Raw genomic sequence first — 25,012 nt, forward strand, 5'->3', positions numbered from 1 at the left:
CATTTTTATCCCGTTTTCTATTTTTTATTCCGCGCGGACGGAGTCGCGGGTAAAAGCTAGTTTATAATATTAGTAAGATTTAATTTACAAAATTTACATATCAGTACATTGGATGGAATATGAATGACACATTGTTTGGTTTCAAGGGTTTAAAGTATTCTAATACGAAACAGCATCTTATTGATTATAGATAATTAATAATAAATTACAAACGCGTACTAGGTTCAGCTAGCCAACATTGGAACATCCCGATAAATTGAGTCTAATAGTTATTTGTTGTTAAAATCAAAACGCAATTAAAGTAACGTAAAATTCGAAGTTAATTTATAATTTTTATGAATGTCTAAAGATTACATTGAAAGTGAATATATCGTGATTTAAAATCCGTTACTTTTATAACATGTGTAATGTTAAAAATAATTCAAAGACATGTTAGCTTGACCCACATCAAACAAAACTGTGTACAGAGGATTAACGCCAATAACACTTCAATCAAAAAATTAAAAAGAAAAAATTGTATATTTGAATTCAATCGATTTCGAATTCGAATCGATTCGGAATGTTGCCATATCATTGACATTACAATATCATAAATTAAAGGACAACAAAAAAGTATTGTAAACGATAATTTTGAGTTAGTTGTTCTCCAGCCTTGACCATGTGACCGTGAAATAATGGTTTTACATGCAGGTACAAGAAGACTATGAGGGAATATGATAATAGCATAGAATGATTTGATTTTTTTAAGTCAGTAAAACGTCACGAAATAATGCGGAAATTACAAGGCAATTCTTTCACTGGTGACGATGTATTACAACTCTTAGGATATAATCCATTTTGGTACAGGGTCGAAAAAAAAAATTCTGCCAATGCGGTATTTAATTGATACGCATACTGTGCAAAAATTAAACAAACATGTTTTATTTATTGCAAAAAATTCGTAAATTTATTTTATCTGTAAGTAGGTTATTTAAGAGTACATTTATTTTAATTTTTAAGCTGAACTATTAACCTTTAATTAGTACTCAACCGGTTAAGTAGCCGATTTCTCAAACACCCTTTTTAATATGAAATGCCTAAAAGGTCTTAAAGAAGTGTGAATCGATAAGTTGAAGTCAGTTATCGATTGCTTATCGTTAAATTAATTAAGTAACAGTTATATTAGAGATATTCGTATAATATCATTTGCACTTACAATAAATATTCATGAAGATATTTCCTCCTAAAATGTTCAGTATAAATATAAATACATCGTGTGGCAGACACTTTTGACATCGACCGTTACGAAGATAACACCGCCAAAGAGAAAAGGGTTCGTTAAGATTAAAAATACAGTTGCTGCATCGTAATATTTACTGTTAACTTTAAGACAAATAACTGATAATGTGCTCAATAAAAATAAACTGCTTCAAAATCACTTTTATACAAGTGGCCATGTGGTTTTCTTCAATGGATAGTGTATCAAATCCCGTATGATTGCTTTGGAATTTAAAAATTGTTTTATATATTTTTTTATGTGCCGCTGTTGAGAAAGTGAAAAGATTGTAAAATATTATGTACTAGCTTTTACCCGCGACTCCGTCCGCGCGGAATAAAAAATAGAAAACGGGGTAAAAATTATCCTATGTCCGTTTCCTGGTTCTAAGTTACCTGCCCACCAATTTTCAGTCAAATCGATTCAGCTGTTCTTGAGTTATAAATAGTGTAACTAATACGACTTTCTTTTATATATTATATACTAGCTTTTACCCGCGACTCCGTCCGCGCGGAATAAAAAAAAAGAAAAAGAAAACGGGGTAAAAATTATCCTATGTCCTATTCCTGGTTCTAAGCTACCTGCCCACCAATTTTCAGTCAAATCGATTCAGCCGTTCTTGAGTTATAAATGGTGTAACTAACACAACTTTCTTTTATATATATAGATATAGATAGATAGGTAAATGTACAGCAGTTTTTTTTTTTATTTTTTGTAATAAAAATAAACAATGATCGTACAATGCTTTTGTGAGGATGTAATTGTTTTGTGTTTTAAAATAATTCAATTTAAATTAAATAAAAAAAAATGTTGACGATGTTATTTGGCATTCAAGGTCGAGATAATAGTGATCTTCTGCATTGTAATTAGGCTCTGTTCAACAATAACCAACAATAAATTCGTTAGCACGGTCGCAGATTATAATTCATAATACTAAACGGATTTTATCATTTCCATTCCATTGTAGAGTATAATAGTTTTTATATAACGTATCATACCATTATAATCGTGACTCCATTATTACATCGCCATTTATGAACTTATAAATTGGATGAAATTTAAAGCACTTGACCACTTCTTAATTGCCTCGTTTGTCATGATTACTGTATTACTTGTAGGTATAACTTCAGCTTTGTTTTTAATTTTAAAAGCTAAAGACTCCTTAATGCAGGAGTGCCATTCAGTTGACATTTAAAAGACAGATGTTTTTTTTTAATTTTTTTTAAAATAATAATTAATTTAAATATACATGGATTGAAGAATAGATAATTGGAAGAATAGATTTGTAGACTTTTTCTATAGTCTTGGGTGTTGAATTGAATACCATTTTTATTCGTTGGGTTTAATAAATAAACTATATATCACTTAACATGTTTTTCAATTAATGTCTAAAGAATACAAATGTAATTAAATTGTATATTTTATATATCGTACGTACATTCACTGGGGTACATGACCGATGAATTCCGAAGTCATTTGCCCGGGTACCGTTACAAGTATACTTTATAATACGTGATTACAAATCAAGTATTCATTGCAAAAAATGTACGTTACAGTAATCGACCAGAGTTCTAGGAATGAATAGAAATAAAAAAAAGATCTCATGATTTTTTTTTGTCGATTGTGATAAAATTTAAAACTAAAGACGAAAAACTATATATGATAACTAAATACGTAAGTATGAATACTCTTTAAGAATTCTAATACAAAAAAACAAACAGGTTTTTAACAATATAAACCTGACCTCTTTAACAAAGGCATGTGTGCAAATTGCAAACACCGATGTGTGCAAATATGTTAATATACATAAGGTATTTGCTAAAAGGACCCATGTAACTCTGACTTTGTTTTTACTAAATTAAAATTGTCAATCGAAGCGTTAATAACTAAATCGTTAATATTAAAAATAATTTAATGATAAATTGATTATATCTAGATATTAGAGTGGCCAGTAGATATATGTATCACATGTGATTATATTCGTACGACGCAGTGTTGCAATATTTGTACATTTAAGTTAACAAATGTTTCCTAAAGCTGCATAAATATTTACTTAGCAAAGAGGTTCCTTTTAAGGGTTACATTAAGTGTTAGTTTCGAGAATTTATATTTAATAGTAAATTCAGACTTATGCTTCTAAGTAGAATTTTCTACTGATATTAAAAATTATTTTATGTTTCATAATTTGTGAGCTCATGATGTATGGAATTTGTGTACATCGTTTTAAGAGACGCATTAGATATACAATCGTACCTGGACAAGCGAGAAATCTTTATAAGCCAGAGTCAATGTCCGGTCCCTACGGTCAAACTCCATAAGAAACTCAGGTCGGAGATAAACATATATAAATGAAAAATATTACGGTCCAGGGCTCTCACGTATTCAGAAACAGTTCACTCACTCTCGTATTCAGTCAGTTTTTTTCTTTTGGCGAAATAATTGTACAAAAAGTTTGTAATGTGTGTAATGTTTTGTACAGGGAACAAAAAGGACACAATGCAATTAATAATTTATGCCTAGTCCATTCTTGTGATAATAAGTAAGCCTATTTGTGAAAATTTGTATTAGTGGTAACAACATTTAAAACATGTGACATCGACGACAACACACAGCGGCGGAACGAAGCGTGGTATTAATAGTATTGTTCTATTGTTTTATTAATCCGTGATTGACAGCTGATCGAGTTGTGCAAGAGTTGTGACGCAATAAGGAGAAAAACTGCTCACGATAGATGTCGCATGATTGAATGTGCCAAATAGCAAAGCCTTCTGTTAAACTCAAAACACACAAAGATATAGACTGACGAGGATATCTGACCCGGTGGGCATAAGTCAAACTAAATTATTACAGCTCACTAAAACTACCCTGTCTCAAGTGTCACAAGATCTTTGTTGTACTGTAATTATTGTTATGTCATTATCTATGTCTAAATAGGTTTAATATATTTTCTGACAGAACCAACTGCGATAACAGCGTTTCTCTGGCCGGGCGACATATCCTTGTTGTACAGTAAGTAATGATAATGTATAAAAACTTTGACATTTTTTAAATGACAAACACAGAAAGATGGCCGCTGTCGCCACCTATTACAAGTTTCCAGTTTTTCTCCCCAATAATCTATCTCTAATCCGGAATTAATTTGAAAATAAATAGATATCAGTATTAAAATAAGTAATCGTATTTTTTTAATAATTAATTGGAGCTACACGAAGTTACATATTTGTTACTTGAATAAACACACACAATTTAACGGTTGGAAATCATTTTATCAATATATCTGTGTGCAGTGGACCGCATTAGATTTTATAGGTTATCGTGCATATATTATCTGTTATCAAAATGTCCGCCGCTAATGCGTTCGATTTGACAGCTCTTAATTTGTCATTTTATCAATTAATACTCGAATATTTTATTTTATCTATTAACTTGCTCAATATCAGTAGTTGTATCACGATGTGTTTTTTTTATCTGCAAACATCTTAATCGGTACGAACATTGATTAACGACCTTTTAATCAAAGATACACTGTGTCTTGTTACTATTTTACCGACTTCAAAATGGAGGAGGTCTCAATTCGTCTGTTTTTGTTTTGTAAAATTTTTAAAAGTTCAATTCAAAAATAACTTCAACGATTACAAAGATTTTCTCAAATGTTACTGGCTGGCAATAATATTAAAACTAACATGTATTCAACTTTTGAAAGTACATTTAATAAGACTACGTTAATGCCACGTATGGACAGAACTAATTGCAATGAAACTTCAAATATCTTGATGGGTCTGCAAGATGATTAATGAGGTCTCGTTAACTGCGAGTTAATAACATTTAACACATGAAACGAATTCAAAACGGACACAGTCATTCATGCATAGAGATCAATAATCTGTAACTCAAATTTGCATAACGTACTCCAATTGACTTGAAAGTTAATTAGTTTTAAAATGAATTATAACATAAAGAAGGTCGTTTGATGTTATGATGACTTTCAGACTTTATTTTTTTAATTTGTACTATTACTTTTTACCTGTTTGTGTACCATAAAATTATAATTGCAGTTATCAGGATTTTTCGTTCTGAATTTGCATCATGCCTGCTATTTGCCTAGATATATTCTTGAGGACGTATGTGTAAGGCATGTATAAATATCTAGCGGTTTTATCTCAATATAGCGGTTTGTAAAATGGCTTAGCGCCAAAAACGCTTAACCTAAACTTAACTTTGTATTTCAACTCCACACATAAACGTGAACTGTATTTTATATTCATATTTCTTTATTATATTTCGTAATTTTCTATAATATGTTATTACAAGATTATAAAACACATGGTAAGTGTATTATAAATTTAAATTGATACATAAATTCTATTTTTAGATATGTAATATACGTATTAATTATACGGGCGTGTATTATGATTAAGTTGTTGCTATAGTATACACTCGATCATTTTGCGCAACGTCCAGGGCTAGGCATGACACGGTGTTACCATATTCGTGACCTCTCGATTACACTCTTCGATGGTTTGTTTATACATCTAATGCAACCATAGTCATTATAATTGGGTCATTGGCGGATAAATTAATCAGTGTACTTGTTGACTCTAAGTACGCGTTTAAATAATATTAACTGTACGTTAATTCTATTTATAAATAGCAGTCATCTTCTTCTAATATAGTTTTATATTAAGTTAACTACTTGCATTTTTTTGATTAGAAATACATATCTGATAAACATTTTACAATAAATAATTAAAAAATGTACTTTTATTTTACTGAAACTAAGAAAGAGGCATAAAGAAGTCATTAATTATTGCTTACCTATTACCTAAGACTTTAATAATGGATTGAGAAGATGTAACTAAAGACTTTTTATTACTATGAACTTTTTCTTAAAATTTTACTTTTTACTATTTACTTATTATGTTAATAATAACCTTCTTGAGAACTAATTTGAATTTTGTACGAATTATCAGATCAAAATGTCTCGTTACCAGCATTAGCAGCACTGGTTGTCCTTAACGCCATAACGAACCATAACGCCGGCTTAGATTTTGAATTCTGACATTAAAGTAATATAAATCTTAAAAAAAGAACACTTTAACTCTGTTATTTATTTTATTCTTGACCTAATTATTAATTAAATGATACAATTTAGATAATAAATATATCAATTGACGCCTATGTAAAATAAAAAAATAAAAATTGAGAAAGGATTCATTAGTATGCGTAGGTCAAGGTCTGTTTTTATTCCGCTTTGACAGCTGAGTACTGAGTTGAGTTTATGTAAATATCGGAGTGAGCATATGCAAATAGTTTTTACAAACGACCTGCATGACGGGTTCGCGACCGCGTGGGAGCAACCGGGCATTGACAGAAATGTCCTATTAAGCGTTATTGTATGCGACATCTTTATTGTTATCGCTCGTTTATCTTCAAAGGCTGCTGTATGTTTGATTTAGATAACGTTACTGTTACGATTACAATATTAACTTAGCTAACAATGTAAGAGTAAACCATTTACTTTTTAATCTTTGATACGATAAAGGATAGCTCACGCCTCTGACCCAGATGGGTAGATGTTTTATTTAGTAATGTACTTCTAGCTTTTTCCACATTTGAGCAACCCTCATCTAAGAAGACCTATCTTATGTTTCAGTTACTTAGTCAGTCAGGTAGTCACTTACTACTTTGAATAGATTTAACATTATAAATGTAAATACAATATACGAGTTTTTAGTTTGAATGCGAATAAAGATCCAGTATTCATTTTGGAGTACCTAAATCATGTTAATGAAGTTGTTTTAGACCTAACTTTAAAGGTCATTGGTAAAGCAAAAAAACTACTAACTCTTTCTGTCTATAACATAGATATAATGAATTTATAATAGATGACGTCAATTACGGAACTTTACTTTTAAGATAATATCACGTCGGATGATTAATAACATTTACTTACTATAAATTCCGCTTACAGTGGAAATTACTTGATATACGTATTTCAGATAAACAGTCAAGAAACTGTTACTAAATTGTTCTGAATAAAAACTAAATATAACACGACTAACACTCAATTGAGAGACGGGCCGTGACAGCGAAAATAATACCAGTCCCACTCAGAAGAAGAGCTCCCGATGGGCTCTTACTGACGCTGCCGAAGCGAGAACTAAACCGTTATTTAATTAATTTATTAAAGTTATTAAATTAGAGTGCAAATTTCGCCCATCAAAGAAGGACAGGGAGATAATCATGAATATAAACTGACCTGTACGATAGAGCCGACTAGGAGACCGAAACAGAGCGCAATGCTGGTGACCTTTGGTGCGTTGGACTCGGAGATAGCGATGCAAGAGGCAACGCCGATTGAGGTGAGTAGAAACGTGCCTACCAGCTCGGCTATCACCTGCCGCCAGATCAGCTTGTTGTCTGTGATGTCCGACACCCCGATAATAGAAGTTGTTCCTGCGGAAAGAAATTTATTTTAAATAATCATCCTTTACGTTTAATTTTATCGATTGATATTTGAGCCCAAAAAATTGGATGATAAAGACAAAAAGGGCTAACTAGTTTGTAGTACACTATTTTTGTAAACACCAGTAAGAGTAAAAAAACAAGTCTAGGCTCGTACAAGTTTTAACATTACACCCAGTCATATAATATGATATGTTTGTTGTTTTTTAATTCAAAATATGAATTTATATGGACAGTTATTTATTAAAGAGTAAATATAATAATGTCAAAGAAACATATGACGTAGATAACGAGTGGAACTATTTTAGTAACATATAATCAATCGGCTTTAAATATACAATCACTTTTTTTTATTTAAAGCCGATTCAACTGAGAAAAACGAAATATGTATATTGAGCTGCTTAATAAACAAGAGGAAGGGATTGTAATTTAATTGTGGCTTATAATCAATGTTTGCCTTGAAGAGGCATCAACAAGCACATGGGATTTGGTGACCTCTGAATGCACTTTGGCCAAACTTCTTAAATCGTCGAATGTATAATATAGGTAAACTACTAATAGAGAGCTTCCAATCTATACTTATTTATTGTTAAAGTTTGTAAACAAGGTTTTTAAAATGTATGATTATCGAATGCACCAGTATTTTTGTCCATGAGGTTTCGAGATGTTTAGAACAACTTTAAATGAGGCATGTGATTATTTATACTTATTTCTCAAACAAAAATAATAGCTAATTGATACATTAAAACTAAGTGATTTAAACAACGAAAAAAAAAATTAAAACCTGTGTACGCATATTCTGTTTTCAATGTTCAATGAAAAACTTAATGTACAATATTACCCTATATTACTACAAAATATTTACAGTATTTTAGTTAAATAACCTTAGGCGAATTAATGAATACAAAAAAATAGCTATTAAATTATTCAAGAAACAATTTAAGTACCTCTATTGATGCATGCGTGAGATATAATATTAAAATGCTGGCACATAATAAAAGAAAAAATAGACAACGAAATACGAGTATTAACATAAATGCAAAAACCCAGGAATTACTCATAATTGAATTATATTTTGTATTTTCAATATTTGATTTAATATGAAATTCCATGACGTAGTGACTTGTAATTAATTGTACATTATTTCTTAAAATTTTCAGAACTCATAACTTAATGATAACGTAATCGATCAAGTTTCAAGTTAAAACATTCGTACAGATCTTTTCGAGCGTGTAACGCAAACCAGAGACCTCTATCAATTTTAATTTGAATCCTTTTATAAATACAGTTCGTTAACTACAAAACCACCTAACAAATAAGAAAATGAAATTGATTATAATTATAATATAACATAAAGTTTATATTGAAAGGTGTCGCGTTGATTTTTTGTTCCAGATTATTACGAATGTAAACAGGCCTCTGTGCGGAGAAATTCGACGCATCTTGTGACGTCAATGTATCTATCTACACTTCATCTTATCTTGTAGGTTATTATTGATACACAATTTCTTGGTACGAATATTTCTTCTTGCTGCTTTATTAAATTTTCCGTCGCTTAAAACATTTTACTGTGAATGCATATTCTATTATATACTGAACAACATCTATTTCAATGTATTAAAATCTACCGCAAGTACTTATTTGTTTCCGGCATTATGTGACAAAATATATTTTAAGTGATCGCAATTAAAAACAGATTAACATCATAACTTAATATAAAAAAGTAATGGTTATTTAATAATAAACATTATACGTTATACAACAAAAAGTCACGTAAGAATTTTCTAAATTCTATTTTTAATCGAGATTCTATTTTTAAACCCTGTTCTGCAAGTAAGATGGGTTCAATATTTATTTTATAGCACATTCTCTAGTGAAGCTAGACCTAACCACAAATAATCCAGTTTTAAAACCTAAGGGTACTGTTGGACATATTTAAAGATCATGTAAACATGAGATTTTTTCTTAGAAAATTCGTTCAAAACAGACTAATATTTCGAATATAGAATGACTTGATTTTAAACATTTTGATTTTTTTTGCTGGCCAGTAGTAAAAAAAATTGTTCTAATTTCAAACTTACTCTTCTGCACCTCATCCATGGCGTAATCCGTTTTCATTTTCAATAACGTACGTACACTTTACGGTTAAGATTAAGTAAAGGACACCTGATATTTAACTGATATCCGCGAAAATACAATTTGTTACAATTAAATTCCGATAGCGCGTCGTGTGAGAGTTTGTTAAGTCGTTGCTTGCGTGCGACACCACCTTTCTGTCTCGGCACATACACCTGAATGCGAGATTTTGAGCTTGATGGGGATGACAGGTAGAGCTCGAGAGTGCACCGGACGTATTCTCGACCGCGGCGTGTTTACAAATCACCCGCCAATTTGATATTCATTCGGCGACAACGCCCGCAGTTGTGCGGAATTCGCTAAGTACCATGTAGCGGAATATAAATAAGTTTTAGGCCTATTGTTATAGAGCGCCATTGGATTAAAACATTTGGAACTAGCTACATAGCTTTTGAGAATATTTGTATAGTTAACTACTATCAATCCGTATAGTTGTACTCGAAGCATGCAACTGAAATGAAAACTTCTTATTTAAATACGCTAAGGACGCGTTTGTTTATAAAAATTCGACGTTTGTATTTAAAATAGAGCGTTATTTGTTATTTAAATTCCATTATTGTTTGAACATCTGTTCTAATTCTGAAACGATGTAATATTTATGAACGAATTATTAAAACACATTTTCAATTTCATTAATGTTATTAGTGTATTCAAAAGAAGAATGTAGCGAGAAGCGATGTGTCAGGACGAAGTTAAATTGAGGTCAGTGGTCTCTGCCTACCCCTCTGGATTACGGCGTGGGTTAAGCAGTTGTTGATGATTTAAAAAAGTAAACGATTATGTCTAAATTACGAAATTACTTATAGGAATTTTATAACAATATTGTGTTTTGTTTTTTAAAGGAATATTTGAATTTCATTGCAAATAATAATATTTCGAATCGAATAACCTTACGAATTACCTTTTATCCCTAAAGATCCGGAAAGAAATATATAGAAAAATATGGTATTGATTTATTTCAGGGTGAAGTTGTCATTATTATTCCAGTGTATGACATTCAAGGATTATATTTTAAAACAATGGGAGGTAATTTTATCGAATGAGCATGATCTTGGTGCGTGTCAAATTTAAGGAGCTTAATAAGTAAAGAAGTAAGGTATTCTTTGTAATGTTAAATATAATTTATCACCTCTTCTATTAATAACTGTGACGAAAATAATTATTTCTAATCCATTTTCCAGTCGTAAGGGAAACAATTGAAATCATTATGTTTACGATTATGTCTATAGGTAACTATGACATGGATCTATTCGCAGTTATAAAGTCTTAAAACAAAGCTACTTTATTTGTACTATACTTATCAACCGTAAAGAATCTGTAGCATATTTGATAAGAGTTACTCTGCTCTATTTGCCACTCTACCGCTAGTAGTAAGAAAATATTGTTTTTTCTTGACACACTTTTATTTATCTGTGCAAGACCATAAAGCTAAGTAATATGTAATTATTTAATCAGATATAAACTAAAAACAGTTAACGAATATTTTGGACAATTCGTATTTAACATTAATTAATATATGTGTATTCTCGCATTAAAAGCGATCAAGTAGGACATATTGAAATAACTTAGAGAAGATACAACTTGCAATTAAATTGTAAAACTCCTTAGTTAAGTCAATATATAAACTCCGGATTCAGACAAATTGTCATGAGTCGTGTACACCAGGGATGCATTTATAAATATTTATAAAATATCACGAGAACATCCTGTTCGAATTGCCGTCGATTTGTTATATAAAAAAAACATAAGTTATTGCGTACAAATAACATTTGTTAATATATATTACGATTACTTAAATTACTCTACTGGTCTTATGTTCTAATTAAGCCACTAATATTAAAAAATACAAAGAAAAATAAAGTAATTTTTAAATAATGTTCGACATACTAGATGTGGAAGACGCGATCTATTAAGCCTGTATCTTAGGTACTAAAAGGCAAAATTAATCGCAATAAATATTTTATAAGGATAATCGCGTGCAATAACTTGACTTACTAATATTACAATAGGTACGTGCTGATCTGCAAAACAGCTCAACGGATTTCGATGAAATTTGACGTGTAAACATAGTCTGGAATGTGGCCTTCCAGGCTAAAAATAAAGTTATTTTTTAATTCCACAAGGACGGAGTTGCGGTCTACAGCTATTATAATATAAATTATTAAAAATAATGTTACATCTTCCTTGAACTTTTCTCATGAAGACGATACAGCAATCTGACACGTCGTATGTATAAAATACGTAACAATCTCACGTACGTACAATAATAAAACAACACGACGTTATTGATCATAGCAAGCTTCACATATTTATAAATAATCGCACATTACAATAACATTATTCATACGTATTTAAGTGATGAGAGTCGATCAAGCTGTATTTTATAATACAGCTAGGAATCCAATTCCTTCGAGTGTGTAATCAATGAATAAATGTGAATGATTTAAAACTGTGTTAATATAGATTTTTTTTTTAAAAAGAAGGGGACAAATAAGCGATAGGACCACCGAGGTGATCAACGACATCCATGAACACCCCCAACACCAGAGGAACTGCAGTTGCGTTGTTGGATTTTAAGATTGTAAGCTCGCTTCTTGTAGGATCCTAAGTCGTATTGATTTGGTAGTACCGTCATAAAGATTGCTGCCAACATTTGGTTTTTACCATTCTATGAAAAAAAGTCGGCTAATGATTATGGAAGTAAATTGGGCAGTAGTTATCATATATCAGGCTTTTAGAAGATTAACGATAACGTCGATGTGTTACATTTGTTTCGCAATAACTGATAAAAATTCAACTTGCAACTGACATAAAAAAAAACTAATTTCCTGCCTTTTTCCTGCAGAAATTCTTTTACTTTTATTAAAGTAATTGTTCTAAATATAAATTACCGGTGCCAGTTACAAAGATAAGCGTTAAAATATGTTTTGATCTTTTCCCTTACACTTAGCTATATATAAAACAATAGATTTGGCAGAAGCGCAATTCCAACGTCAGCGGTCGTTCAACTCACTGCAATAGAGAGTTTTTACTTTCATTATTTCAACCTGTTACCAATAAAGTATTTCGCCACTTAAATATTTTTATCTTAATCATATAGTCAAATCAAATAAAATAATTATAGTATTAAAAATAATAATTATTATCGTAAATAATTAGCAACAAAGAAACCTTTTGATTTGAACGTGAGAATATTATAATCACCAATTATATAGTAATTTCCTGAATGATTATATAACGATGCATATAAATTAAACAAAAAAAAGATACAACTATAAATTGTTAAAAATTAAAACATTAAATTAAGACCAAATCAATATTCGTGTACTCAGCTTTTTACCCTTTAAAGAAATATTAATAAATAGCTGTCGCCCGCTGCTCCGTCCGCGCGGAATTAAAAAAATACTTAATTAATATCCTGTGTGTTCTTCTAGACTATGTTCTACATCTATGGCAAATTTCATCCATCCATCCATTCGCATTTATAATGATAGTATGATTATATATTTCTGTATTATAATTATCTAGACTAGACACTTGGTAGCTTTCCTACGACGGGATATTCCCAAGTTCTTGTACGTGACTAACACGGAATTGAATCGCAATCAATTCTAGCTATATATCAATTTCCAAGAGTCCGAATTCGAAAGTACAATAATAACCTGACCGTAGAATTCCACTGTAGTGACACTTATATTAATATATATTATAAACTCTTTCATTCTCTTTGACAAAGGAGTGACTGCAATATGTATTAATACAAGACTCATTGCAGTGGAATTCATCGTTTAGACGTGCAAACCTTGACATTGGTCTCAGTTCGAGGCCGGGCGTAACAACAACAAAGTTACCCCACGGCCAATTCGCACGCATTGTTAACAATTACTTGTTAAAGAAGCACGACCTTTGAAATGCTTTAATTAGGTATGCAGTTGGAAAGAGGAAATCGTTAATTCAAAACGCTTTTGATTAGTGGACCTACCAAGAATATTCGTGACAATGCCCATCGTATCGTCATCGACAAAATTTGTGCAGCGAGTGCAGTAAAGTACACCAAAAATCTCATACTAATTTTGATGTAATTAAAGATGACGATAGTAAGAAGATTGTCAGAAATATTCGTGCTAGGCCCAACGATAGAGACTTTAGCGAATAGCCAAAGTAAATGACAAAATAGCAACTGCAGTAAATTTAATTATTTGGTAAAAGAAATATAAATGGAACAAACGATAGTTAACGATATTTAGATAAATTGAAACGTTTATTCATGTAGTTAAAATAGACGATTTCTCTTATAAAAACTTCTGAACGTGGAAAGTGTGACGAAATAGAAAATGCTTATTGTAATTGGATACTAGATGCTACGCTATATTGTTATTTCTTTTTACTTTACAAACACAAAAATAACGAGAAACTTTATTTTTTAAGTGTCAATGAAATAAGAACCGTTTCTTCTTTCTTCAGAAATGAGATTTTTCTAAATTTTTAGATGCCCACAACTACTCGGCTATAATAAATGTTATAACTTATCAATATAAAGGTAAGCACGCACTTGTCAGTTATGTTTTCACAATATAAGATATAAGTATATTTGCCTTCTATTTTTATATAAATATTAAGATAATAAAATCTCAAAAAGTCAAACTGCTTCTTGAAAAAGAGACAAAACTTCGTGGAGAATTTTTCGTGTTACGCACGAATCAACGAGTCAGCAATGCTTATACTCTACAATAACTAGTAATGCTCTGCCTATTCAATAAACAAATATGTGTAGTTAATTGTAAACAAAGTTAATATAATTTTTCACTTATTCGCAAACTAATATTGTCCACATTACATCGGACGATTTCAGGCGCGAAACGCTCCGTCACATATCGTAACGACTCAAGTAAACAAACGACGGAAAATTATCGTTGTCCGTGACAATGGCGGCTTCGGACATGATAAACTGTTAAATTAATAGGCGGACAACAATATGAGCTGGTGTAATTGCACGCCACCTACATAATCTTGATACCAGTTTATCTCACGTTATAGGATATTTTTAATCTTTACTTGGAAAAAGAAACAACTGTTGATTCTATCCTTATTACTTTGTACACTATTTATATTTTTTACTAAGTAAACAAATTTTATTTTCTGTTATAATTTCGAACAAACGGAATAATTTCGTTAAGGATCTTAAACAAAGATTAAAAAAGTTGATCCATTGCTATATAAAGCAATTCTGTCAACTTTATCAGATTCTTATAATGAACGTATGGCTCGACAATCGTCTATCTGCCACGTTAGCTAACTAGTTAACTCTGATTGAATAGTTAAAAAAAATTGCAAAATTTACAAATTGCCTAAACACACCGCTCTAACAAGCATACATTTTAGATTATGTAATTGATTTTATAGAAAAAACACAAGATGCACTAAATTCATATGTAAATAAGAGATTTATATTCAAGATTCCGTTTGTCAGTATAATTCTCAACGTTCACTGTTTAATTTCTATTATGCATATTTATTACGATTTTACTTTCACTTTAGTTTAACATAACACTAGCTATGAAAATGGGTTTTATATCTTATTAATATTATAAATGCGAATGTTTAGATGGATGAATGGATGTTTGTTTGAAGATATCTCTGGAACTACTCAACGGATCTTGATGAAATTTGGCACGGTTGTACAACATATTCTGGAAGAACACATTGGCGACTTATAAAGTGTCTTATTAAATGCCGCGCAGACAGAGTCGCGGGTGACAGCTAGTTGTTTATAAAAGATAAAATATGATTCTAATATTATTATAAACACAAATACTAGTAACTTCTGAACTACCGAACTTACAGATCGTTTAATACTTAGCAAGAGAGACCATAAGTGTAATTTTAGTAAGGGAAATCCATATCCATTGCTTGTGTAATCATTAAAACATCTGTATTGTCTAAGACAGATATAAATAAAAATATGATCTATAAATAACAAATAGTGCTACAATGTTATTTAATGATTTTACAGTCGAAGAATTAAATTTGCTTCCCACTTAGGATCGAATATCTAGTAGATCGGATAGTACGACAGCTAATCATATAAGAGCACTAATAACTATGTACCTATATGTTGCTATGACAAGTTTTCGACCTAAGCATTGTGAGCGTTAAATAAAATTTCATTAATATGGGTAGGAAATATAAGTCTACGACTGTACACTTCGTCCCTGACAATGAACGCAGCTCACGTTTCCCGATCATCTACTAAACATTCAAATTAAATTACAAATACCTTATATAAACACTTATGTATAAATCCGATTTTTCACAACATTATGCAAAGTATAACCAAAAACGGTTTAATTTACACGTTACAGAAAATAATATTACGAATTTACATGTGACAGCAAATTTTTTAAATTGCGCATGTAACATACAACATTCTTGTCTTACTGTATATAGAAGTATAATTTACAAAGTACAAACCTAAAAAAAGGTTTTCTAAACGGAAAAAAGGGACGGGACATTCAACGTTATTTGAACCGTCAAAACATCTCGGAAGATGTCAGAAAATCTCATTTAGTTTTATTATACGACATATTCGTATACTATTTAAACGAGGAAACAGTTTGCTTTTCCATGTCATTTCGTATTTGCAACGTAAGCCTTCACGGTTATCCGCGACAGGCCGTATCAAATGCGACATTATGCAACCTTGAGGTGCACATTGCGATAGTCAATTGGTTTGAAATTTTCCGTATTTTTTTGGTTTATTTATTAATTTAACAAAGATTTCAATGAGTACTCTCTTCCTCTCTTTCCTGCCCTTTCCCCTTTCTTCTGTTATAGCATTCACAATGTCTTAGTTTTATAATAAAGTCAGCGCATATAATTTTCCGCTCTCGCTTGCTCTTAAGATACGGAACAGCGACTCAATAGTTAATCTATCATAGAACAATATCATCAGTAAAGACATTGTATGCACGCTGCATACAAATCGATAGCTTGTCTCCGGTACTATTGTTCTAACGCTGTATAACTGCTTACGTTCCATAGCGGAATGTACATCATTTCTTATTGTTCAATAATATATCAAAGTGATTCTACTTTGGATAATATGTTAAAACAAACTTCGATCTAGGAAATGAGCCTAAAATTATTTAAACTTCTATAAACAGTAGAATTGAAGGGCTTAAGTTACACTGTTGATTTCAACTACACACTTACTACACTTGAAAGAGATTTTAAATTTTTGTCCCATAATTCTGGACAATCAAAAGGTTTATTTAAAACTCAATAAGTTTACTAGTGTAATGTTAGACAGGCTATGTCTTTATATCAATTACGTAAAATATTTTAACTTTTCTTCCAAGATGACAGTTTAGATGGTCTTATATGTATGTTGTACTAGTTCATATTAAGATATTTTTGTAGTCTTGGCCTTCTTTGTTTTCGTAGAATTTTTATTGTTCCAAGTAATTTGATACGAGGATTGGCAAAAATTTCGTTTGAAACATCTGTGACATTGTGCCCTCCATGTTTTTCTTAGAAGACATTTGTGTTTCAATATAAAAGCATGAAAAATATACCACAAGAAATCAACGATCACAAAATGATTAACCTTAATCACATTGACAATAAGGTTGAAATTTCCTTATTCATACGTAAATTATATTGTGGTTTGTTCATTTCTTTCGCCGATCTCGGCTTTTGATAAGACTTGGCACAGAGCATTGGCCATTCTACGTAGTACGAAGCTGGCCTCAGTCAGACTTAAAGCCAAGAAATACGAAATGATATCTAGCGCCTCAAGGAAATTGATAAAAAATATTCAACCAGCCAAACCTAAATAAATCATTGAGGTTAATGATCGTTATTCTTAGTAAAATTTTGGCTCAACTTAAAAAAAACTGATGTTCTAAGGTCAACGAACTTTGCTGCATACTCATTAGTAAACGGTAAATTATATTTTTTTATATAAAATTCTCGTGTCACAGTTTTCGTCACCGTACTCCTCCGAAACGGCTTGACCGATTTTTATGAAATTTTGTGAGCATATTCACTAGGTCTGAGAATCGGCCAACATCTATTTTTCATAACCCCCCCCCCCCCATTTTTTAACTGCGCGCGGACGGAGTCGCGGGCGACAGCTAGTTTTTTTATAAAATAGAACACAAGCATCCGTATTTTTAAAGAATTACAAATTTGTAAAAAGCTTAAGCAGCTCAACATAAGCTTAGTTCGAATATATGACATACATACAAAAAATAACTAGAATATATCTTCGTATTGTAGTTATTTTTAGCAGTTAAAGCTATTCTAAAAAAAGGATGCATACAAATTGAATGACTTATAGCACCATCTGCTGTATCTGAGACGCAATTGAATTGTTGATCGGGGCGCGTGGGAGATTCCGCGCCGCTCGGACCTTACTCTGGCTATTTCGGGACCAGACGAGTCAACTGACAATTTCGCTGATTGACCAGAATTAGGGTAGGAAGTGTCTGAACGAAAGTAGCAATTGAACTAAATGAATGATTGGCATTTTCAAGTACATTTGGTTGAAGAAGTATTTAATAGTTAGTCTTCGTGATAGCGCAGATGCCCAATGAACTGCAGAATACGTCTATTAGATAAGGATGTAATTCTAATAATTAGGCGGACCTAATCTACTGATCAATAAGTCTGAAAATGCATCTGTTACATAACCCACGTACTATTAATAATGTAACATATATTTTTCTAACGTAACATACTTCACATTCCGGGGAAAGGGAACACTTTCACATATCAAATCGGATGTTTGTCCTTTCACCTTAACATTTATTATATCTCATATCAACTAGCGCCCTTTCTCTTGCTAAGGTAGCACTACCGTGTTTGCTATTATAGAGTTACTAGCTGTCGCCCGCGACTCCGTCCGCGCGCAGTTAAAAAATGGGGGGGGGGGTATGAAAAATAGATGTTGGCCGATTCTCAGACCTACTCAATATGCTCACAAAATTTCATGAGAATCGGTCAAGCCGTTTCGGAGGAGTATGGCAACGAAAACTGTGACCCGAGAATTTTATATATTAGATGTAAGATGACCATGCATTTGTTCAAACCTCTTTGCTACTATGATGAGTAGTAGTATTTTTCCAAAGTAGTACTTTCATGATAAGATGGAAAAATTATTTAGGGTAATCTATATTATTACGCTTAAGTTATGAAGCAAAGGTGTCATAACAGCGATCATAATGTCACCGACAGACCATTACGACATATGTGAATTTAATTTATAGCGAAAAAATTGAGAAGTCTTTCTAACATGTCTGTACTAGCCGTATTGAAGAGTACAATAACATAATGTAATTAAGTACGTTGTTCTTTCATTAGATTAATAAAATAATTGCCCTATAATAGTCGGGCAAAAAAAAAACCGCAACAGTAAAGAGTAATGTAACATATGGTGAACCAGTCTTTTACCGGTCTAACGTAGTATATAACAAACACATAAACTAGTTGTGTAAAATGTAAAACGAAAATAACTCGTTACTTTAAATTCAGTCTACTCGCTGAATATTACGCTGCACAGTCAAAACGTTATTGTATTAATGACGTCCGTGTTCTGATAAAAAAAGTTAGTCATAATAAAACTTGCAACTCACAACAAGCTATAGAGAATATTATGTACGATTATAAATATGCATAAATTCATAAGATTGCGCAACCATAAAAAAACTCAATAATGCGTAGTTGAACCACTTATCACATTAAGAACAATTAACAGACCAAAAGTCATGTATTTTAATTAAAAATGCAAATGTTGTTACGTTACTTTATTTAATTAAATAAAAGGATGAAAAATTCTAATACGTTTTATTTTACAATTAAACAATAATGAAACAATTGCAAAAATGAAATGTTCAATATGGCTTAGCTTTGAGTTAGCTGTAATTACGCAGTGTAGTACTGTCTTTATCGTTGTTGGGTCTTTATTGCTATTTTTATTGCGTGGTGGACGAGTTCAGAATGCAGATTTATAAGTCGTAGTTAGAATAAGACGTATTACGGTAATGTAGGCACGTGTTTTAGCAAACAATCTCGTTAAAGAATTATTTAAATAGTAAACATCTGACTACGCAAATAAGTTACGCTTTATAAATTGTAAGTAAAACTTACAATGTAAACTAAGTTCGAATTAAATGTAACAATTTCTTTGTGATCTAAATAAGAGTTCAGTTAGTGGCTTGTTAATAAATTTTAAACGAGCAAGCGGATCCGTAATTGCAAATGCGTTGCCTACCTTTAATCCACGGGGGAAGGGATACAAAGAGAATATTTTCCCTTCTTATGCGTCCCCTCCTCTATCAAATCTATTTGTATTTCTAAGTTTAGCACAACTTTATCTTGCATATCTAAAATATTTACTTTACATTATATTACATCGACACATAATTTCAATAGCAAGTTCTGCAACTTAAGCTCAATTGATTTCTTTCCGATTTATCCTTAATTCTACGATACTCATACAAAATATAGCACATACACAAGACAATCAAATATTTTACCAAACCATAAATAACACAAAAGGCTACATAACAGTGTAATATAAAGCGCACACGTCATAAATAATTTTATATAAGTTAAAAACGGCAATACTTTTTATATATGGCTCGTAGTTTAATGAAACATTCAACCCTTTAATCATATGAATAAATGTAAACTGATAATTAAATATGTTACTCTCTACTAATCATCTTAATGAAAAGACTACAGTCAATCAGTTACAAACAACTGTTACTATACCAATAAAGTTATAAGAATCATCTGCATCTGTAAGTGATTTTTATAATAAATTAGCTTTTACCCGCGACTCCGTCCGCGCGGAATAAAAAAATGCACACAAGATAAAAAAGTTCCTATGTCCGTCTCCTAGTTCTAAGCTACCTCCCCATCAATTTTCAGCTAAATCAGTTCGACCGATCTTGAGTTATAAATAGTGTAACTAACACGACTTTCTTTTATATATACAGATAGCAGATTAGGATTAATTGAAAATATTTATGGTAATGCCCTTATGATGAATGTCATGCGTTTTGCTAGACGTTTACAATTGCAATGTTATCCTCTATGCCTTGTCAATTGTCATGCAGATCTTACCGCGGGGAGGCGGTGGTCGCGAGGCATTGGGAGCCGCCTCGCCCTCGAGCGCGGCGTTAGCATTGCCACTCTCTACATCTGGAATCACAGTTGTCCATTATAATATTATGTGTTAATTAGTTGAATTAAAATTGAAGAAAATAAATATTAAAAATAACCACAGACTATAAAAAATTCAACTACCGACCTCTGTCGTTTTATACACTACATTTGCACATCTTTTACACATGTATCAATTCAGAACCAACCAATGTATGAACTGTAATAAAAAAAGAGTTTTGAGTCGTATTACCGCACACAAAAATCGTAACAAATACGTTGATATATAAACCTATAATGTATCAACAATTGTAACATAATAAAAAAGTAGTGAAACTGCAGAAAATATCATTTTTATCAAGACCAAACTATTCATTTTTTTTCTTAAATATTGCATAATAACTAATAACAATTGTAACAATTTAACTAATATATTTCCTAATAATGTTATCATTTTTACTACAAAATAAGTTGCACTTAGCACTGCAATGAAAAATGAATGACATATTTAGTATACCACATTGATCAGGAGAGTTATGCAACTAAAATCTTAGCCATATATAAAAAACACATGTCTTAATATGAATAAAACTTCTAACTTCGTATAAAACAAAACACACACGATATATTTGTAGATTTAACAGGAAATGCTTTTCATCTTCTTGAGTTATTTATACATACACTAGTTATAGAAGATAGTAAATAGCGAAACAAGAAGGCACTCGCATTTTACTACTTACAGTATGTTCTACGACTTCAAAGGGTTAAGAAACACCTCAAAGACATCCAAATGTGTCACACAGCGGAAGACATTAAATGTGTTGCAATTATAATAGTACTAAGAAAATCTGTAGTTGAAGTAAAGATCAATGTATGTTGGACAAAAACAACCAAAACACTTTATTTTTTATGTTAATTCCGACCCCCAAAAAAAACCTAAGTGTGAGTTCTTTTTTTCTGTCGTAAAGACAAATTATCCGAAGCCAAGATGTAATTAATTCAAAAATCAATGTCATGTTTCATCCAGTCATCAAAATCTTGATCACAAATTGAAACGGAAATGAAACGATGATAATAGAAAAAAAAAATTGCATTCGAGGTAAATCTTACAAAAACTGGGGAATTGAAACAAAGTTTGAAAACAATTAAACATGGCAACAATTATTTTAATCTGTGGGGATATCCAGTGTATCATAAATAACAACGTACTATTACATACGAATCAACACGCTAATGGTGGCCAACTACAACAGATTTCTCAGAAACAATAGACGAAATAATATTTTCTTGGATGCATAAAAACCTTAGATCATAAAAAAATCTAGCGCAATTAAATATAATAATAACTCAGCGAGAGTATTCAAATGCAAGTCAGATGAAATAAAACAAACAAACCTTGATAAAACGACCCTCTGGGTTTTATCATACTTCTTACTAAATATATATATAAATATATATGTGTATAATATTTATATATATAGAAATAAATGGGAATGTTTCGAATTTAGATGGATGGATGGATGTTTGTTTGAAGGTATCTCCGGAACGGCTCAAAGGATCTTGATGAAATTTGGGGGCAGTTGTAGAAAATTTTCCGTAAGAACACATAGGCTGCTTGTTATGTGTTGTTTTGATTCAGCGCGGTCTGAGTCGCGGTCGACAGCCAGTCTTCTTAATATTATAAATGCGAGAGTTTAGATGGTTGGATGAATGGATCGATGTTTGTTTGAAGGTATCTCCGGAACGGCTTAACGGATCTTGATGAAATTTGGCACAGATGTAGAACATAGTCTGGAAGAACATATAGGCTACTTGTTAAGTTTTTTTTTATTCAGAGTAGCGACAGCTAGTTTTTTATCAGGATGTCAGTAAAGGGTTTTTTTGATTTAGATTGTCTTTTAACGAGAGGTTATTTAGTAAAACGTGACTGGTAGATGAATTAAAATTGACTTTAAAAACAAAACGTTAAATAAGAATTAACATTAGAAAATAAATCAGTGGTTTAATTATAAGAAAGTGTGACCAAAAATATATCTTGCCAGTATCAACGAAATACATATTTAAAATCATGATAAAAGAATATTATTAAGAAAAGAGAATATTTAAATATATATGTAAAATCAATAAAACACTTGACTATTTCTCAATTGTACGAACGCTTGTAACAATTGTTTTTAATTCATAATGATTTTTTAAATCATTGTGATACAATCTAGATTTTTGATTGATAAAGACGTGTTTTAAATTACAAGTTCCTTTTTAAACAATATTACTGTATTCATATAAACAATTCATTTCTGTGATATTTTTGTTTTTGTGTCTTGTCTTTGACCTTCTCTTTGGTTTTTGATGTTCATCGTTTACCCATTACCAGTAAAAAACAGGTAAGGTTATATTTGAACAATAGATCAGTGCATTTTTTCTGTTCTAACAATGTATTCAATCCATTTCTGCGTTTACATTTTAATTTACGTAAACATCCAATTGAGCATGCATTGTTGGATAAACTCGGGATTTGTTAGGAATACTAATTCAGATAATGTTTGTTTATTTATAAACCCATATATTATTAAAGAATTCAAGTACGTCTGTTTGCGTATTTTGTGACTGCGCATATTTGCTACATGCTAGCTTTGAAAATAATGACCCGTTAGGTATAAGTGGAATTTAGAATAACCCAAATAAATAATCACATGCTAACCCTCTCATGCTGTGATATTATTGGCTATTGGACGTACCACTATTCGCTTCGTATGGCATAATGTCATTGTCATCCACCCGAGGTAGAATGGCAATCTCCATTGTAGGTCCATCCTCGTTATTGTGAAACGTTCCGTACGTTATATTTGGTGGAACTGTGAATTAAGTAATTTTTAACAATTTGTTTTAAAATGAAATATGACAGAACAATCGAGAAATATGTTTGCATTTCTTAGTAGCCCTCTTTAGGGAAATAATTAACTATAAAAAAAAGCACTGAACAAATAATCTTAGATGTTAGATACCTTATGTAGCGACGAGTAACGATTTGTAATAGTTAAATCTGGATTCCACTTAAAAATAATCAAACACAAAATCTAGTACAAGATGTAAGCGACCTTTAATCGTTTCTCTGATCTACTAAATAAACGCGAATTATTTTTTTGCCGACTTTGAACAGAAACATAAGTCAAGTCGATTTTATCGAGAAGAAATTAGTTAAATACATTAGTTACAAGATAACGTATAGAGATAAATAATTTGATTCAATTTAACAGCGTGGCAGAACATTAGCATGTGAGGCGCGCAGGGGCAATAAGTGGTGTCTGATAACGCACTGCCAATCCACTGCCTTGGAAGACAGTTACAAATCGTTTGTTAACCAACGCACTACCAATTGAATACACATCGTTTACTCGACAGTTTGATATAGATTTCTACATCAATCATTATGTTAAGGTGTATTAATTTCTAATAAAGAATGTCTATGTCTCAGGGGTTAAGGATTTGACTTGCAATTTGCAGGTCCTGGGTTCGAATACCGTCATGGGCCACTGTGTTTTTCGATTTACATATATACATTTATAAGACATGATAGAAAACATCTTGATGCATCCTGCACATATCTCAGATTATTCAAAGATATGTGTGAAGTCAACCAACGCGTACTGGTTACTATAACCCCTAACTAAGCGTAGGCACCGAGCCCCACGGTGAGGACGTAAAAAATTCAAAATTTTACTAATATTATGAATGCGAATGTTTAGATGGATGGATGGATGGATGTTTGTTTGAAGGTATCTCCGAAACTGCTCAACGGATTTTGATGTAAGTTGGCACAGAAGTAGAACATAGTCTGGAAGAACACATAGGTTACTTATTTCGTTTTTTTTTTTAATTCCGCGCGGACAGAGTCGCGGGTGACAGCTAGTATATAACTAATCCTAACTAATCCTTGTTGATAGTTTTCAACTTATGACGTACTTACGGCATATTTTTGCATTACTA

The 25,012-nt window shown here is 31.5% G+C and overlaps 1 protein-coding gene across 3 annotated transcripts in view; it reads right to left on the minus strand.

Annotated features, from left to right (window-relative positions):
• LOC106719716 (aquaporin AQPAe.a) overlaps positions 1-25,012 on the minus strand; it is a 53,341-nt gene that overhangs the window by 24,604 nt on the left and 3,725 nt on the right. Inside the window, exons 2-3 of one of the 3 annotated variants that reach the window (XM_014514151.2) lie at positions 20,987-21,064; positions 7,515-7,711 (exon numbers count right to left, since the gene is read on the minus strand). In XM_014514151.2, the coding sequence (XP_014369637.2) occupies positions 7,515-7,711; positions 20,987-21,064 (275 nt within the window). Of the gene's footprint in view, positions 1-7,514; positions 7,712-9,801; positions 10,148-20,986; positions 21,065-25,012 lie in introns of those variants that run through there. The other 2 variants (XM_014514152.2, XM_014514153.2) reach the window with 2 other exon arrangements.

Source organism: Papilio machaon, chromosome 3 (genome assembly GCF_912999745.1).
Source record: "Papilio machaon chromosome 3, ilPapMach1.1, whole genome shotgun sequence".
NCBI lineage: Eukaryota > Metazoa > Arthropoda > Insecta > Lepidoptera > Papilionidae > Papilio > Papilio machaon.